Source organism: Kogia breviceps, chromosome X (assembly GCF_026419965.1).
Source record: "Kogia breviceps isolate mKogBre1 chromosome X, mKogBre1 haplotype 1, whole genome shotgun sequence".
In the NCBI taxonomy this organism is placed as follows: Eukaryota; Metazoa; Chordata; class Mammalia; order Artiodactyla; family Physeteridae; genus Kogia; species Kogia breviceps.
Genome location: NC_081330.1, coordinates 106,541,424 through 106,561,120, shown reverse-complemented (window position 1 = coordinate 106,561,120; position 19,697 = coordinate 106,541,424). Strand labels below are relative to the sequence as shown.

General features: G+C 34.2%; 1 protein-coding gene across 17 annotated transcripts in view; it reads right to left on the bottom strand.

Moving 5' to 3' along the window:
* Window positions 1-19,697, bottom strand: part of DMD (dystrophin) — a 2,551,447-nt gene that overhangs the window by 1,384,445 nt on the left and 1,147,305 nt on the right. For all 17 annotated transcript variants that reach the window (XM_067023689.1, XM_067023685.1, XM_067023692.1 and 14 more), the window contains 2 exons: window positions 12,705-12,946; window positions 7,006-7,186 (listed from right to left, as the gene is read on the bottom strand). In XM_067023689.1, coding sequence (XP_066879790.1) covers window positions 7,006-7,186; window positions 12,705-12,946 — 423 coding nt within the window. The remainder of the gene's footprint in view (window positions 1-7,005; window positions 7,187-12,704; window positions 12,947-19,697) is intronic.

The following is a 19,697-nucleotide window of genomic DNA, read 5'->3' as shown; positions in this document are numbered from 1 at the left end:
TAAACCTGAAGATAGGCCGGAAACATATATATGTGTGTGTGTATGTGTGTGTATTTATATATATGTATACATGCATATACGTATATATCTGGAATGAAGCATGGAGAGACAAACAGATGGAAAATAAAGATGAGAGAATAAGAGACATAGAAAAAAACAGTAAAATGAACATAACTGTATCCCAGAATCACAGAGAGAGACATGGGACAGAAGCCAAATTTGAAGAGATAATGGCTGAGAATTTTCCTAAATAGATAAAATCACAGTGCAAAATACTAGCTCAAATCACTATATCCAATGGCATTTTTTAAACCACATTTTTATCAGACAGTCTATGAGTTTCACTTCTATATACCAATTCCTTCTAAACTAAATGAGAAGAATATAGGAAAGTATTTTGCACGTTAAGTAGGGTTTTCAAATGGAAAATATATTTCTAGAAAGTGTTAGAAAGGGATACTGAGAATTTTACTCAATGTGCTTATATTTATTTGGCAGTTCATGCCCAAATTTATTTTAAGAGGGCTTCTTTAATGTGAGCACTTCTGATTTCAAGCTGAAGGATATCAAAAGATCTCTGTGGTACTTTAAACCTCACTGCTTTCTTTCATATAAATAATGTGTTTCTCTGCTAACTAGATACATCTGAATGCTAGATAATTATTAATAAAAACAAAGAGGGATCTCATGAATAGTACTGAAGTAAAGGAGTATTTAGTTATGATGAAGCAAAGAGTTGGAAGGAGACGGGTCTATGGGTAGAGACAAGGAGGTATGTTGGATAGATTATAAAATGTACAGAGTATGGTTTAACTGAACTTGAACATATACATTCTGGAAAACGGTGCTTGTTTTCCTTGTGGCAGTGGCTGGGACACAATGAACATTTATTAGAAGCTTGTCAGAGGTGATATGAATCAGCTCAATTTTATCCAGATGATGAATATATGTCAGGAGAGAAAGATAAGTATAGAAAGAGTCGATGAAGATATTAGGGTTACTTTTTATTAGAAAAAGATCAACATGTTTTTCATGAACATCTATCAGAATGGCTCCTCCATTCTGTTTGTACAGAAGGAGGCTGTGTAGCATGACAATTAGCAAGTCTGATTCTGCAGTTCAGTAAACCTGTGCTTTGGAATTGGCTCTCCACTCACTAGCTTTGGCAAATTACTTAACATTTTAGAATCTTAGACCTCATTTATAAAAATGGGGATATAGATACTTCGGGGAGAATTAATTGAAGTCATTTATTATTCCTTCATTCAGCCAATATTTATTCAGTGCTCTGAGCACCAGGGAAGCAAGAAGTAAAAATTAAAATAGCAAAGCCTTGGCTTTCATGATGCTTAAAATCTAATTGGTGAGTCAGAAAATTAACAAACAAATCAAAAGACTATAATGACTAATAGAAATAAATGGCAGTGAAGAAAAATTAAGTTATGGTGGGGGGGAGATCCTTCCAGATAATGCAATAAAAAAATTTAAGATTGAGAATTAGATATAAAAATGTTGGAGCAATGAGGATTTACACAGGGATGGTGGGCAATCAATAGATTAGCAATGGAAGACACTACCATCTCCAAGCTTAGAGGGACAAAGGGAAGAGGTGTGAGATGGTGTTACAAGAAACCAATAACTGGAACCACCCAGCAGGAGCTGAATTCACAGGGGGATTCCCTTTGGGGATGCAGGGTCCCTGAGGTATGCTGTTTCCAGAGAGGGCTAGAACGTTGGAGGATTCATTCTCAGCCACTGATGGAGAGGCACCCTGTAACACTGAGAGGGGAAGAGAATATTCTATCTTCTCTCCTCTTCTCACCTTCAGTATCCTCCAAGTGCCTCCCACTGGCTGAACTAAGCAGGTAGACAGTTTTAAAAAAGGATCCTAGGAAGTGTAGTTTTCATAGGAAGAGCAGGGAATGGCACTGAGAAGAGACAAACAGAAGATGTGCCTGGAGATGATGGTGAGAGTGCATATAGAGGGGAGGGAACGGAATTTGAGAGGGGCAACAAAGTACATCAGTGGTTTTACCAATAGTCCATTTCTTAAGTTTAGTAGCTCAGTATGCAGATTTCTATTTTTTTTCATTATTTAAAAAAGTATCTATATGTTACAGAAACTCTTTGAATATAATAAAAGTATTAAATAAAATAAAAAGGATAGAAAGGGACCAGACAGTGAATAAAAATGCCCTGTCCTTGGAAGTATCACTTGACAAGAGACTTAAAAGCACTGAAGGAGGGAGCCATATGAATACAGAGAGGAAAGGTTTTCCAGGTGGGTAATAACAAGTTTAACAGTCCAAAGACATGAGTATTTCTAGTAAGGTAGGAGCACAGCAAGGAGGCAAGTGTAGCAAGAACAAAGTGAGCAAGGTGGAGTGTGGTGGGACATTAGGGCAGGGGAAACTACGACCACGAAGGCCTTTGTAGATCTTAATAAGATGCTACATTTTATTCTAAGTTTGTCTCTATATTTGCCGATCACTGCATCCATTGTTGGGTACATATTTGATATTATTATTAGCTAGAAGGGAGATGCAAGACAACAGGAAAGTGAAGGAGACATACTCAGGACTAAGTAGAAATTGTAAGAGTTTAATACAAAGTTTTACGTATGTTAATAAAAGGAGAACACTTCCTTGCTAGGGAGAGAACAAAAGCTGAATAGAGGCACTCACGTTCTTTCATTTGTGGGGAGAGGTAGGTTCCTTTGAACTAATTTTACTTTCTAGAGAACCAGACGCATAGCCAAACCTAAGACATTGCTCTGAAATGATTTACAAACACACACACACACGTCCACACATGAAGACATACAATGCATGCATATGAACATCCTAACACAAACAGAGTGAATTTAAATAGTGTCCACTTCATCCTGCAAAGAGAATCATGATAAGACCAAAAATTAAATAATAATAATAGATAAAGATCAAGGGAAATGGTAACAAAAAGGATGAAAGTGTTTTATTTGTTTAACTTCAGGTTTACTTAAATACTGTTGTTTCAGTACTGGTTAATACTTAATGGTCATTTAAAAATACATATACAAGGCATAGTTTATTATATTGCACAGCATATTTAACCATGTATTTGGAAGAGTGTTTATACTGTGCTGAGGATAATCTTTGCATTTGTAGCATCCTGGGGAAAGATTGTATTTATAGTTGTAATTGTACCTACATTAAATGAGAGGAAACAAAGATTTTGTGACTTGTCAGCTTATCACCAAAGTGATAAGGTAGCATGAACACTGTACAAGTATAAAACAATTACTTAACTCATAAGTATATGTTATAATATTATAGATGGTCCAAAACTCAGTCACCATCCACCTATGGAATAGATCAAAGGAGGGAGGGAGGAAAGGAGATAGACAGATAGACAGACTGACAGAAATAAAATGCCGTACATTCAAAGAATCCATTGTTTTTCAGCACAGGCCAGCATAAAATAAAAACCTCTCAAATCCAGAAAGAAGATGACCACTGAAACATTCTAAATTATTAAATAATAAATTTGATTGATCTTTCTTCTATTAACCAATACAATTCTAGTTAGATCTTAAGAAATAATCACAACTTGATACATTATTTTTCTTTGTGTTAAACAAAATGTCAACAAAGTATGCATTAATTTGCATTATTCAATGAATAACTTACATTATATAAAGTCTCAGGTTCTCTTCAAAACCCTGATAAAGTATTGAAGAATCCAGACCACCACTGCATGTGGGCACTATTTACCATATTGTATAGATGGAACATCTTATTCTGTATTCTGATTCGGGATGTTTGGGCACATTTTTTTCCTTGAAATCTGGATCCTAAGTAAAATCTCTGGGTGTTTCACAGGTGGATTGCTTTCGGGAGGAGCTAGAACTGAAACAGGACCTAGCAAGTCCATAGTTTCTGAACTAGCTAACTCACTACCCATGTGTGGGTTCATCAATCAAGAAATACATCTGAAGAGCTGTGGGAATAGTTACCCAATGGGCTCTAATCTCATCCTCAAGTCCACTTCATTTCTAAGGGAGGCCCTGATTGTCTGCTCCCTTCTTTAGCTTCCTTCTGGTCTCTCAGTTTAATGAGAAGGGAAATATTTCAGTTTCTGAACTGTTGATCTTTTTCTGTATAACTGCTTCGGATAAGTATTCGGATGCAAGACATAAAGTTCTCCCGTTGAGAGCCAAACCAAACTTCCACTCTATACTGAGAAGACAGAACGACTTGTGAAAAGATCAAACGCCTTTGTTAGTATCTCACAGGTAAGTTATTTAGCTCAAGCAAAAACCCAAACAAGGGAAGATCCTTCCTAGTCTCTCCACGTGTACTTTTGCTTCCTTTCAATCTATCCTCACTGCTCAGTTTCTGAAAATGCAAAACTGATTTATGATGTTATATCACAGCATAAAACCCATCAGTATTGTTTCATTTTTCGCATGTTAGTGTCTAGAACCCTCACCGTGGCTCATAAAAGGCCCTTCTAGACTGTTTGCCTCTCTAAGCTTACCTTGCATCACTCTCTCCTCTCTGTGCTCCAGGGACACAGGACTTCTCAGATTCTTAGCTAGCCAGCACCTACTACCCTTAGTCTCACTAATTCCTGTTCATCTTTCAGCTTCTGTGTCTTCTCTGAGGACTAAGAAAGATAATTTATAAGACTGTTGTTCATAGACTAAAAATTACTATGAATATAGAATACATTTAACTTTTAATATTATTTTCTCATATAATCTTTGCCAAATACCAACCACCAATTCCTCACACCAGTTTTCACCATTTAAAGTACACTTAAGATGTCATGTTTTTGTTTCATTGTGAGAACACTAGTAAAGAAAAAAAGGAAAGAGGGAATGAAAGTCAAGATGGATTTCCAAGATGGTAGCTCTTACTTGCTGAATACTTAATATGTTCAAAGCACCATGCAGTAATACAAGAAATGAGATTTACTCCCCGGTGTAAGTTTGGGGGAAAACATACATATGGAAAATTCCTTGAAAATAATTATTAATTAACAAACTGAACTGCAATATGACTTGATGTGGTGAACTTTTATTCACCATTTTTATATATGTACATAATACATATACATAAATTATATATATTACATAAAATTATATATAATTTATACATATAATACATAATATATGCAATGTATAAATTATATATACACAATTTATATATAATATTTAATATACATAATGCATATAAATTATATATACAAATATAAGTTGCATAATTTATAATTCATATATATAAGCCATATTTAATTAATGATTATTAATGAATCAAAACAAGTTTTCCAAAAGAGTGAATCAAAGTGTTAGAGATATTTTGGTTACTACAGTGGAAAGGAGTACATTTATTTAGACATAAATGAAATGAAAATATTTGGCACTTTTATAAACAATCATCATATATATGCAAGATAAAGAGAAGACATGCTAATATAGATGGGTATACTGATAGCTGTATGAAGAAAGGTTACATATTATTATATATTTATATTATGGTGTCATAATCAAATCTGTTATCGTCACACATCAACATTGTGAACAACTTTAAAAGAAACAAAAAAATGTTAAACCTTAATATAATGAATAAGTCTATGTAAATTTTAAAAATTTCAGTGAATAAGCTCCTTTGCCAACCAGTTACAGTATAACTATTAACATGTACTTGACTTCAAGGGAGGTTTATGGATTTTATGATAAGAAAAATGCATTATTCTTAAATAGGACAACGTTTGAAAATTTAGGACATTAACAATCTTTTCCCCAATTGATTTTACCGAGGCCCAGCAACAAGTACATTGAAATCCACTAGAGGGAGCTGACGTTACTGTAAAGTTGTATTACCTGCTTCCCTATGAGGAAAATAAACCCCTCAGTAAAAATGACTTTGAAGTAAAAGAAAGAAAAAAAAAATGCATTTATCTTTCATTACATGACCTCACCAGGAAATAAAAAGGAAAAAAATATGAAAGTGAGGAAAGCCCATGTATTACACTATGCTGATTCTAGAAATGTTATTATGTGGTAAATTTTTTGCACATTTACAAAGGAAATCAGTTAAAAATGTGTGTTCCAACAAATTAAAGTTTCAGTAGAAAACAAATATATGTTCTTGTGCTTCTCATGACAACTTTGAGGATGAATTTCTAAAAAATATTTTTATCTTAATGCCTTAAAAATCTACTTTTACTCTATAATCCTTTGTGTGTACATATATATATACATATGTGTATATGTGTATGGTGAACCAAAGACCCATACACTAATGCTTAAAAGTGTTCATAAACCTGCCTGTCAAAGGAATTTTTGTCTGATGAGTAGGGATATTTGGACTGTGTATTAATATCATAAGAGCAAATTGGTGAGAGACAAAATTGACATCCTGAAAAATTTCCTCGTCATATGGTAGGCATTTGCATAACTGCTCCACTCATATGTTGTATTTTACCAGTAAATGAGAAAAAGAAGATATTGTATAGTTATAGTGATCCAAGAGTAAAATGCAGCCCAAAGAGTAATTTGTCCTTGGCTGAGTTTCAGTTGCCACATGTATGCTACAGCTATAATAATCTTCATATAAATTGATAGAAGTATTAGCAAGATGCCTAGCTAGATATCCTTGCACATGAAGCAAACTGGATTTGATGAAAACCCAATACAGGGTTTCAACTGCTCTTTTATTTCCTTCAATGTTCCAAATATTTGACTGTAAAATTTGCAACCCACCAAGGAGAAGTTACGCCTATATACAACGTATACTTTATTTGTTCTTCATAGTCATGACATTATTAGGGAGGGAGCAAGAAATGGAAATATAACATATTTGTTTTCCAAAAACAACATTCCATTAGTTGTTACTACAGGTTGTACAGAGTATGTTTTCTTTGATGGAAATCATTCTTTCATGTTAGTACTTTCTCTTTTCATGATACATAGCTAATTTGGAAAACATCAAGTTAGTCATTTTAAGTATTTTTACTTACTTGTCTGTAGCTCTTTCTCTCTGGCCTGCATATCAGCAAAGACTTGGTTAAAATGATTTGTAAAGGCCACAAAGTCTGCATCCAGGAACATTGGCCCTTGTCCTTTCTCTTTCAGGGCTATGCTTTGAATTTTTAATCGCTCAATTTGAGGCTGAAGAACTGACAGCCGGTTGACTTCATCCTGTACCATAATTTAGAGTATTAAAATAAATAACATTTTTACTTTGCATACATTACATTTTTGCAAAGAAAAGTATTAAAAGGCAGTGATGCAAACTTAGCTTAATGCCCTTATCAAAATATTGGTAAGAAACATCCATGATGGTTGAAGCAAACCTCCAGCACAGATGATCAATTTAAGAATACCTTGACTCTTCATTCAATAGATACCATCATATACAATGATTTTTAAATTTCAAAATGACATCATTTAGAACATTAATGGGCATAAATATATACAGGTGAAAAGTACTATGAATGACCTTCTATCTTTTCCATAAATCAAACATGGATGTTTCTCTACACCGCTCATGTAAAAATTGTGCACCTTTACTTCAAATTCTAAGCTCATTCAATGAACAGTTTTCTTTAAATTCATTTGTGTAGAATATACATTGTATATATATCTACATATGTCTGCATATATACATACTACATTAAGTTACGAATATGTTTATATATTAATTTTATATAGATTACATATATATGTAATCTATGCAATATTTATATATATACACTCACATATTTTTGTCTATAATTATCTAAGTTTTGTACAGTCTTATCACTTCTCATGACTGAATAGGCAATTACCATCATTTTAATCAGGGAGACTGTTTGCTCTGCTTTGCTCCTGTTGTCCTGGCAAAATTGTTAACAGCACCCCCTTTTACTCTCAAGACTACTCTGATTTAGTTGATAAAAATCACAAGGACACTCTGCCGTGCTGTCCACTGTAGCAGTCTCTCGTCACACGTGGCTACTGAGCACCTAAAAAGTGCTTAGTCCAAATTTAGATGTGCTGTCATTGTAAAACATACACTGAATTTTGAAGACTTAGTTTGAAAATACAAATATAAACTCATAGTTTTAAATGATTAAATCTTGAAATGATGATATTTCTGATATGTCACGTTAAATAAAATGCATTATTGAAATTCATTTATTTACCTTTTTCCTATTTAAAAGTCATTTCTAGAACATTTAAAATTACACGTGACTTGAATTTGTGGCCTGCATTCAATTTCTTTGGAACAGTGCTGTTCTTGGTGTAAATGTTTTCATACTCTTGTTTCCAGTGAAGTTGCAATTCATATGTATCTGATAAATACATAATTTGAACTCAAACAGAAATTTCAAAATGCTCTTTTTTAAAGTATTATTACCATGGTTGTTCACTTAAATGTCATAACTATGCTACCTCTAGAAAAAAGTACTTCAGGATCATTTACTGTTCAAAATGCAAAGAGCAGGAGAATTAAAATGTAAAAATTGGATCACAAGACAATTAGAAGGAAAGGAAAATTGATAGAATTATAATAATTATGAACTAAATACAAATCTGAGCTTCCTGGAAATTAAAGTAAAAATTTAAAAAAACTGTTATTTTTGGATCCATGCATACTCTTTTAGAGAGAGTAACTTTTGTCTTGGGACTGAATGAGATAAATTTATCACATAGATCCTTTCATAGTAGCAATACTACCTAATGGACAATCTATTTTTAGAAGATATAAAGATAACTTTCAGAGGAATTTTGGTATGTGATTGTAACAGTATGAGTTAATTCAGGTAGGTTAATCTCTAACAATCAAATTCTTTGGGTAGGTGAAAATTAAAGACATTTAGATAAATAAGGAGGTGACCCCCATCTCTCCCATTCAAATATAAAGCCTCTCTATCAAGTGCTAGAAGGTAGGAGCATATTCATAGAAGAAGAGTAAGACAAGAGGTAAAAGGTAACACTCTGTGGTTTGGATTATAGAATTACAGACATGCTCTTTGTACACTAGACTTGCACATGGTACCAATGACATCTGCCGTGAAACATTTAAGAACCCAATTTACATTTGGCCAGATGTAGGGCGGTCATTCTTCCTTTTTAGGGGGTTATATAATGAGTCTACAGTATAGTAAAGTATGTTCTGCAAAACAAAGGGGACTTTGAAACTAATAAAACATTTGGGCAAATGTTCAGCCGGGACCTTAAAGTTCTGAGAGTAAATCACAGGAAATATCATTTTGACCTCAAATATTTAACATTTAAAAGATGTTAACAATTACTCGTTATTTCCATAAAAGGGCCTTAGTGTGGTTGGTCCTCCAGAGTAAGTCATGTTCTCTCAGTCTGTTTATCCTTTAAAATTATATGTTTATCTACTGGAAAAACTTGTATTTTTTTCCTCAGGAAAGGGTCCATGGATTTCTTCCAATTCCCAAAGGGCTCCCTAATCCTCAACATATTAAGAACCAGTTCTGGCAAACATTAGATTTTGAGCTAAATCTGCACCCTAATTTTAGAAACATCTCCAAATAACAGAATATGCTGACAAATAGGATGGACCAATTTATCTACCTATTACTAATCACAACCAAGTAATCACAATTTCAACTGTTGTGTGAATGACATGAGGTTTATCCTGCTAAGTATTTTGCCTAAGGTGATTCATCAAACTAACAGAAACCAATGGGGCAGAGAGACAGTAAGGAGTGATGAAGAGGTATAAACTTCCATCATGAGAATTTGGAACTTTGTGGCTGAGTGCAGAAAAAAGAAATGATTTCACTTAGGATGACTTCTCTAACCTCGAGAGAATATTTAAGATATGTAACCTCCAGTGATCTCCATTCGCTCCTCAGATAAAGACCAAGGTTCTAGCATGCCCTAAGAGTCCCTGCTTTGTCTCCTATATGCTTGTCTTTTTGCCTCCATCTTTCATCTTACGCCCCCACCCTTCTATGCCCAGCATTCACATTGGCCTTATTTCAGTTATTTGGTCATTATTGCTCCCTCCCACCATGTTCCTTCTGCCTGAAGCCTCCTTCCCTGCTGTTCTCTTAATTTCAACTCGAATGTACCTGCCTCAAGGAAGCTGCCCTTGTGGCTCTGTCAAGGTCAGGTTTTCCCTGTTAGACACTCTCCCAGAACTGTGTACCTCTGTTTAAAGCATTTGTCCGGTGGTAATTTAACATCTGTTTATTTAATCATTTACTTAATCTCTCTCTCACCTACTCTAGGTAAATGCTATGAGGGCAGGGTCAATGAATGCTCACTCTAATATTCCCTAAACTTAAGTGTCTGCCACCCCAGTGGGTCCTAAAGGTAGAAGCATCACCCTAGTAGGACTGGAAGGCAGGACATCAAGCCAAAGAAGATCATTCTCAAACCTTAAATCCAGTGGAATTTGCCTTGCTAAATTTTGGACTTGATTAGGATCCCTTCTTTCTTCCCTATTTTTTCTCCTTTTGGAATGTGAATGCCTATCCTATGCCTGTCCCACCATCATATATTGGAAGCACATAAGTCATCTAGTTTCACTGGTTCATAGCAGGAAAGAAATTCTATCTCAGGATGAATGATATCTTGAGTCTCATCCATATCTGATTTAAATTATTAAGAGACTTTGGACTTTAGGCTTTAGGGTTGATGCTAGAATGAGTTATGACTTTTGGACTTTGGGGGCTCATGGCATGTAACAAGGACATAAATGGGGGGCAGGGTGAGAATCTGTGTACCAAATCATGTCCCCCCAAATTTATGTGTTGGATCTCTAACCCAAAACATAACTATATTTGGTGATAGGGCTTTTAGAAAGTAATTAAGGTTAAATCAGTTCTTAAGTGCAGGGGCTTTATCTGATAGGACTGGTGGCCTTACAAAAAGAAGAGAAAGATTTTTTTTTCCCCTCCATGCACATGTGCCAAGGAAAGGCCAGGTGAGGATGTGGTGAGAAGGCAGCTGTTTGCAAGACACAAAGAGTTCTCACCAGAAGTTGAACCCTGCCAGACCTTCATCTTGGACTTTCAGCCTCCAGAACTGTGAGAAAATAAATGTCTTTTGTTTAAGACACCCACTCTATGGTATTTGTTATGGCAGCCCAAACCAGCTAATACACTTAGTATCATTCTTGGCCACATTAGAGACACTGAATATATAATTTATGGATGAATGCATTTTGTAGATGTTATTAGTATCTATATCTGAATCTCAAGAAACAGGTTAAGGTACTATCAACAGATTTTTTATCGCAAAAATAATACAGATGGAGTACTCTAATTCACAGGGGAAAAAAGTCATGGATTCTATTCTTTAATAGCAAAATGTATCTAGAATTACAGGGAACAGAAATTCTCTATACTTGCATATTTGCCTAATAAACTAAATGCCTTGCTGTACGATATTCTTTATCCAAAAATATATTTCCTCAGTTTATTTACTTCCTAGTAAAGCTGTAGGTCCAATATTTGAAGAAGAATCATCAAATCCTTAAACTGATTTTCCCTTCAAAATAGCTTTGAATTTCCCCTCACTTTCTGGATTCAATACCACCTCCAAACCAACCCTGGTGCTTCTCCATCTCCAGTCTTCCATTATTTAAACCATTGTTTTCAAAGTATGTAGATTAACCCCCATTCATTGCTTTTAAAATTAAGCCCAGTCATCTCAGTTTACCATTAAGGTTCATCCTGGAAACCTTTTCATCTATCCTCTAATCAATTTCCCACTTCCCATGAAAAGTGTAACTATGCATAGTAACATTTTGTAGTAACTATGCAAAAAGTTCAAGTTGTTTATATTGATATATCTTGTTTATTTACAAGTGCAGAATACTCATTTAGTGTCTTTCTCAGGCCCTTTTGTGTGTGCTGTGTCTTGTTTGCCCCTCCAGATATACTGCCCACCCTTCTCCTGTGACCCAGGAGAATGACATTTATAGATTAAAGCTCCTTGTCGTCTGCCTTCTGATTAAGTTTAGTTGATGGGGACCCCTGTTCAGATTCTAGAGGCAAGGAGGAGAGCAAAGTAGGGTGTTTATTTTTCTGGCCCCATTCCTGTGTTGGTACTTGGACTGGCTCTTAAAGCTGCCTTTACAATGAGCAACTGACTCTCCTCTGGGTTTCTGTAACTTCTCACTCCCTGATCCTTTCTATCTTAAGTATAGCAACAGCACTGATGCTGGGTTACTGTACTATCCCTTGAGGTTCCTCTATACTCCCAAGTACATATAAAAAATATTTTTATCAAGGAACCTTCCTCGAAGTATCCTAATTTAATGGACTGTCAATTTTAAAGATTTTCCTCATATATCCAATTATACTGTATATCAGCTGCTTCTGTTTGTGTGGATTCCACATTTTGAACATATGACTGTGTTTTGCTCTTTTCACCTGAGCTGCCATAAGAAACAGCGCCAGATTACTGTCCATTTGCCATAGGATACGTGTGGTTCCTATACTCCAACACTGCCTCAGCATTGTGCAAACTGACAAAATCAATTAACTATGTGTAACTAAGTTTTGGGGGATTCGGGCATCTGTATGTTACCTATTTAAACTCATATTCTTCGCTTATATTTTGATCTTTACTGTGTTTAATTAAACACTTAAGAGGGAAATTTTATCATTAAATAATTTGCTATTTTTCTGGAAATTTCCAAGAAATTTCTATTGATCATGCTCCAAATATGAGGACACAGTCTTACCTTACAATTTTTTAACTGGCTTTTAATTGCTGTTGGCTCTGATGTGGTAGTGGGTTGGGTTTTCAACCAGTTTTCTGCAGTAGTTGTCATCTGCTCCAATTGTTGTAGCTGATTATAGAAAGTGATGATGTTGTTCTGATACTCCAGCCAGTTAAGTCTCTCACTTAGCAACTGGCAGAACTCGATCCACCGGCTGTTCAGTTGTTCTGAGGCTTGTTTGATACTGTCAGCATTAACACCCTCTAGAAAGACATATTTTATAAATATATCCACTGAAGCCACAGACTGAAAGACATTATCTGAAAACCAACATTGACTCAAGTTCCAAACTATTCATCATCTGAATAATTTCAAACAAATCATTTATTTACTGATAAAGAAGTTAAAATACCAAGATTTCTGATTATTGACTGCAAATTACTAGAATTGCATCTTATCAAAGAATATGAATGTAGCAAAGTACTAAATAAGGATACATAAGATGCAGAAGAGTAGAAAATATTTAAATTAAAAACAATGGTCAAAGCCCTGATGGTGGGGATAGAAGATTACAGACAAATAACTTTTTAGATATTTCCAAATAAATGTTAAATATCATGTATATTATTAAACTATACTTCTAAAAAGTAACGTACATTGGTATTTTTTAAAATGCCTTTGAATTGGTTGAAATGTTTTTTGGATTTTTTAAAAAAGGAAAAAAAGTGAATATGTATTAAAAAATCAATAATTCTCTGTTTATGCTACAGAAAGCCAGAAATAAGCGGATTGTCCATGAGTCCAAAGAAAGGAAACAAGCATTAGGAAAAATAATCTTTCTAATTAGAAAAAAGGTTTTCAAATTATTTACATATCATTTACAAATGTGGAAGATGATCTGAAAGTTTTAAAATCATCTATAGAAATATTAAAGCAGAAAAAGTCTATCGAGGGCAAAATGGAAACATAAGCATATCATTATCAACTTCAGCCTTCTGGAAAATCAACTACATTTTAGGGAATATGCTATGTCTTTTAACATATACCATCTTATTTAAATTTTGTCAAAATGTGAAATATGATTAGTGCCAATCCAATGCAAGTACAGCAATATCACATTATTAACTCTCTAAAGTTCATAATATATAATGTTCTTACACATACACACAATTTGTTTACATAGTAACTTCTTTAACAAATTATACTATATAAAGAAATATATTAAATACGATATGCATATAAAAACATACTTATGATAGCACTAACTTTCTAATATTTCTGAAACACTGAATATTCAAATGTTTCCCATTCCTACATATACCCGCAGATCTCAAAAGGGATAATAAGCTCACTGTAAGATTCTTCCTCTAAGTTAAAGTATTTTAGGGGTAACATGATTTAGTGAAGACCAAGTTGTCTAGGAGAATCTTCTTTTATGAATGTCCATTTTACACAACTTTCTGGTAATGTGATTTAGTTAACTGACAAGTAAGTTATTATGTTATTAAAAAGTGAAGACCACCTCTAGCAAATGTGAGGCCTGTGGTTTTACTAACTTGTACATGCCTCCCACTTCACTCTTTTTAAAGATCAAAAGACATGGATTTGAACTCAACAACTATATTATTTTATTCTCCTTTACTTTCCTCTGCTCAGATACCTAATTTTCATTTTGTTGTAATTATGTCATGCTGCCAAACCACGTCTCTCAATCCATTTGAAACACAACTCTAACTTCGCTCATTTCAGAGTTTGACACCAGCCAGGATGACACTGGAGAAAACAAGCTTCACAAATATCGTTGGCAACGATCTTTTCCTCCTCCTTTGCCTGATATATTTTTGAAAAAAATTAAGTGAAAAACTAAAGAGTAAAAAGATAATATATTTCTATATATACAGCTATAAAAGGCAGCCCATGGTTTGCAGGAGCTAAATATTCCTCTAATACCCTCCCTAACAGCTAAGGAAGTGACTGGTTTAATTGAGACATCTGGATGTGTTGTGGGATATTCTGTTTGGGATAATTTGGTTTTGAGCAGTGACCAAGAATTATACTAAAATATGTTCTGGGGGCAGCTACTAAGAAACTATAGCTGTAAAATGATCATGTTTGTTACAAAGTATAAGGGAAGAATCCAAATCTCCCATCATATAGGCACTCAATTTGAGAAAAAAATACTACAATAAAATGATGATATTGCTGGAAAACGAAAGGGAACAATTTAAAAGTACACAGGGTAGAAATTGTAAATTATGTTAGAAAACGATTCAAAAATGTACCATGGATCTAAATGACCAGATGTTTAGGAGAAATATTTTCAGCGTATATTAAATGTGAATAGGCACTTAGAAGAAGGAAGTCAGTCCTTGGTAGTCCAAGTCCATAACAGGCAAACAAGAGATGCTAAAGTAAATTAAAAGTACTGATGGAACGATGCTGGATTGAATTTATTTAGCATTTGTACAAATGATAAGGGAATACAGAGAAAATTATCTCACCATCCCTGAGGTCAACCATATGAAAACCCCTTAGCAACTGGAAAAATAAAATCATAAATTAATTTTAATAAGAATAATGCATGTTAATTTAATCAGCAAAATACAAATCAAACTATAATGAAGTATCAATAAGTTCTATGGTACCTATTAAAATCCAGACCTAGACTTTAATGACTCCTTGATCATTACCCAAAACTATCAGTTCAATATGTTGTGCCCAAAAAATGTCCAGATGCTAAACATTGCTGCAAAAGGAATTAATATAAATGAGAAAAGTGAATTTAGTACAAATCCACTATGAAATCCACATACTCTCCACTTAAGAGCATATTGATTTTTATAACCGAATAAAGGGAATTAAAATATAATAATAGGTAAAAGAAGGATCTCCTTATTAGGATAAATGGTAAAAGCAGGCAAAAGGGTATAAAAGTCCACAGCAAAAGCTCTGGTATTAGGCATACCTGAGTTCAAATTTGGTCCCTGCCCCCCACCACTGCTTCACTAAATGAATGAACTGGGTTCAGTTAGGTAATCATACTGGGCCTCATTTTTTTCATCCAAGGATTGAGAACTGACATGTACACACAGCTATATTTAAAATAGCTAACCAACAAGGACCTACTGTATAGCACAAGGAACTCTGCTCAATATTCTGTAATAACCTAAATGGGAAAAGAATTTGAAAAAGAGTAGATACATGTATATATATAAATGAATCACTCTGCTGTACACCTGAAACTAACACAACATTGTTAATCAACTATACTCCAATATGAAATAAAAAGTTAAAAAAATACAATTGACCTCATTGGACACCTATCAGGGTTCTGAGTTAACATGTGTGAACTGTTACACCAAGCATGACATATACTAGGCAACCAATAAATATTAGTCACTGTTAATATAAAGAAATGAAAAAGAACACGTAGGAAACAAGGAAAAGAAACCAGATCTTTCAAATGGTAAATTAGGGAGAGGGGGAGTCTTTCTAATTACTGAAAAGGGGCACTTATGGAAAAAAAATAAATATTTTTAAAAGATAGTAATTTTATATAATATGGCACTAATATGGGATATAGAAAGTATATTTATACACTTTTAAGAGAAATTATATCAATCAGTGACGAACCCATAAGAGTTTATTAGGGAATCTTGGAATAATTGGTCATAAATCTGCAATCATTTGAAATTAAATTTATACAGGATAACCATGCTAAAAGTTAAAAACAGAAATTTCTAGATGTCACTGGTGAAGATATGATTTTGACTGCAGAAAATCAGATATTTTATTCATTAACAATTTGTATGGAAATACTGTATTAATTCATATATGAACGTTTCCTGCTCAACTAGAGTATAACCTGTCTTTCTAAACTATAAACCCCCCTAAGAAAAATCTCTCCATTGGCAGTATCTGATAGAATTCTCAGCTTAGTGTAGGTATGAAATAAATACACTTTACTTGTGAACTCACCCAACACCAAATCGATATCTTACTTCATACGAATATAAACATTAGGTGAGCAATAGCCACAGACATGAAAAGCCAAACACAAGACGCATGCAGTCTCTCTTGCTTCAAGTCTGTTTTAAAATACTTGGGGGAGGGATCAACAGCACTGTCACATGTCACATTACTTAATGCTTGTCTCTCAAACTAAAATTAGAAATGCCGTTACTTCAACTTCATCAATTAACTAGCCATCTATTATCCAGTACTAGTCATGAGATTATGAGAAAGTCCCTTAAAACCTTTGCAGGATAAAGGTACTAAGTGTTTCCCCAGCAAATACTATGAATAATTTTATTATTATATATAATTGTTTTAAGTGTATTTCACAGAATTATGCTTAACTGAAAATTTTAAGTTTCATGACAGTTTGTACGTGTAAATTTCTGCAAAGTTTTAAGTATCAATCATTTGAGCATCTGTTTTTCTAATTTTTTGCTAGCTACTTAAGAATACAAACACTAACTCACCAGGCATTATGAACAATACTTATGGAAACCATTTTGTAGCAGCACATTAGAATCTCAGGGATAATGGATCATAATCCATTCACATCTCATATTCTAAACAACCCCTGAAATAGTCTATGAATAAATATATTGCACCCAGAGGAAATGGATCATTACTTGAAGTGCATCCATTAATTTTATTACTTGTGTACAGTGCATAACAGACTGTTAGAATAATTTTAATTGTGCACCATCTTCCATGGAAGTACTTCAAAACTGCCACTTAAAGTGAAGTATTCCTCATCAAGTATATTCATCATTAGCCATAAAGTCAGGGTACAATAATGCAAAAACCTGTGTTTTCAGAGCTCTTGAATTAGAAGAATATTTGGAATGAAAACTTAAAATAAAGTTCCTAATAAATAGTCCCCTATTTTTGTTGCAAATTAAATGAGGGTCATTGCAAATACATTTGGCATTCAATGTAACAGCCTAAAATGTGATAGAAATTTAATGAGTCCATGAAAATGAGGTCTGAGTTTTAGAGGCTAATTCTAGAGGTTTTTCTGGTGACACTAACTTTTATACAACTGCCATGTCATCTTAATTTAAAAATAATAGCTTTTAAAAATTAATAGGTTGGCATAAAATTCATATCCCTAATAAGAATACATAAATTTATGAATATAACTTTTTTCATTTTTTCTCTTTCTAGACAGTATTGAATTATAAGAGCAAAAAGTCAGATCCCTACTCATATTTGTTTTTTTAACATCTTCATTAGAGTATAATTGCTTTACAATGGTGTGTTAGTTTCTGCTTTATAACAAAGTAAATCTCTTATGCATAAAAATATGTCCCCATATCTCTTCCCTCTTGCGTCTCCCTCCCTCCCACCCTCCCTATCCCACCCCTCTAGGTGGTCACAAAACACAGAGGTGATCTCCCTGTGCTATGCGGCTGCTTCCCACTAGATATCTATTTTACATTTGGTAGTGTATATATGTCCATGCCACTCTCTTACTTTGTCACAGCTTACCCTTCCCAATCCCCATGTCCTCAGGTCCATTCTCTACATCTGTGTCTTTATTACTGTCCTGCCCCTAAGTTCTTCAGAACCATTTTTCTTTTTTTTAGATTCCATATATATGTGTTAGCATACAGTATTTGTTTTTCTCTTTCTGACTTACTTCACTCTGTATGACAGACTCTAGGTCCATCCACCTCACTACAAAAAACTCAGTTTCCTTCCTTTTTATGGCTGAGTAATATTCCATTGTATATATGTGCCACATATTGTTAATCCATTCATCTGTTGATGGGCACTTAGGTTACTTCCATGTCCTGGCTATTGTAAATAGAGCTGCAATGAACATTTTGGTACATGACTCTTTTTGAATTATGGTTTTCTCAGGGTATATGCCTAGTAGTGGGATTGCGGGGTCATATGGTAGTTCTATTTGTAGTTTTTTAAGGAACCCCCATACTGTTCTCCATAGTGGCTGTATCAATTTACATTCCCACCAGCAGTGCAAGAGGGTTCCCTTTTCTCCACACCCTCTCCAGCATTTGTTGTTTCTAGAGTTTTTGATGATGGCCAATCTGACCGGTGTGAGATGATATCTCATTGTAGTTTTGATTTGCATTTCTCTAATGATTCATGATGTTGAGCATTCTTTCATGTGTTTGTTGGCAATCTGTATATCTTCTTTGGAGAAATGTCTATTTTTTTTTGTGACTAATTTTCCACAACAGTGATCACTTTAACTTCCTCCCTTCACACACACATACACACACACCGGGCACAGAGTCTCTTCCTTTGGAGACTAAACGAAGAAAAATGTGTCCGTCAATTAACAACATTTATTGAGTGTGAACTCTGCGTAGACCATTATCTCAAGTGTCACGTGGAAAAAACAGGAAACATAACTCAAACTGCCCAGAACTCAGGAAAAAGTAAGAGAAGAGGAAATGGGTACAACCATGTAAAGCTACTCATTCATGGTGGAGAGGATGAACCGCTGCAAATAGTAACATTTCCATGTCCCAATGATGTACAGAGCAGCTCCAAAATCTCTTCCCATTAAACTGCACAATTAGAATAGTTACTGCCACTGAAAATCCTTCACAATGATGTGAAAAGATAATGAGAGTTTTGCCCCTGAGGTGAGCCAAACTGACCCCAATCCCTGCCCTTACCCATCTGAGAAAGTTCTGTCGAAATCCAAATAACATCATTCATGTAAAATATTTAATGAACTATAAACCAAAATACTAAGTTACAGTTCCATGCTTAATATTATAGATAAAAGGAGCCTTGTCTGTGTTATCAGTCTGTGCTATTTAATTACGATCCTTAGCAGACTTACTATTAGGTATCACCTTAAACACTATAACACTCATCGGAAAATGGTTCTGAAATGTTCTTTTAGTCTGATGTACTAATAATTACTACTATTATTTAAACATTTCTTTAATGTGATTGTCTTCAAGCTCTTAACAAACAGAAAACTACAATTAGAAATTCAAAGTGAAGCACAATTTAATGTAG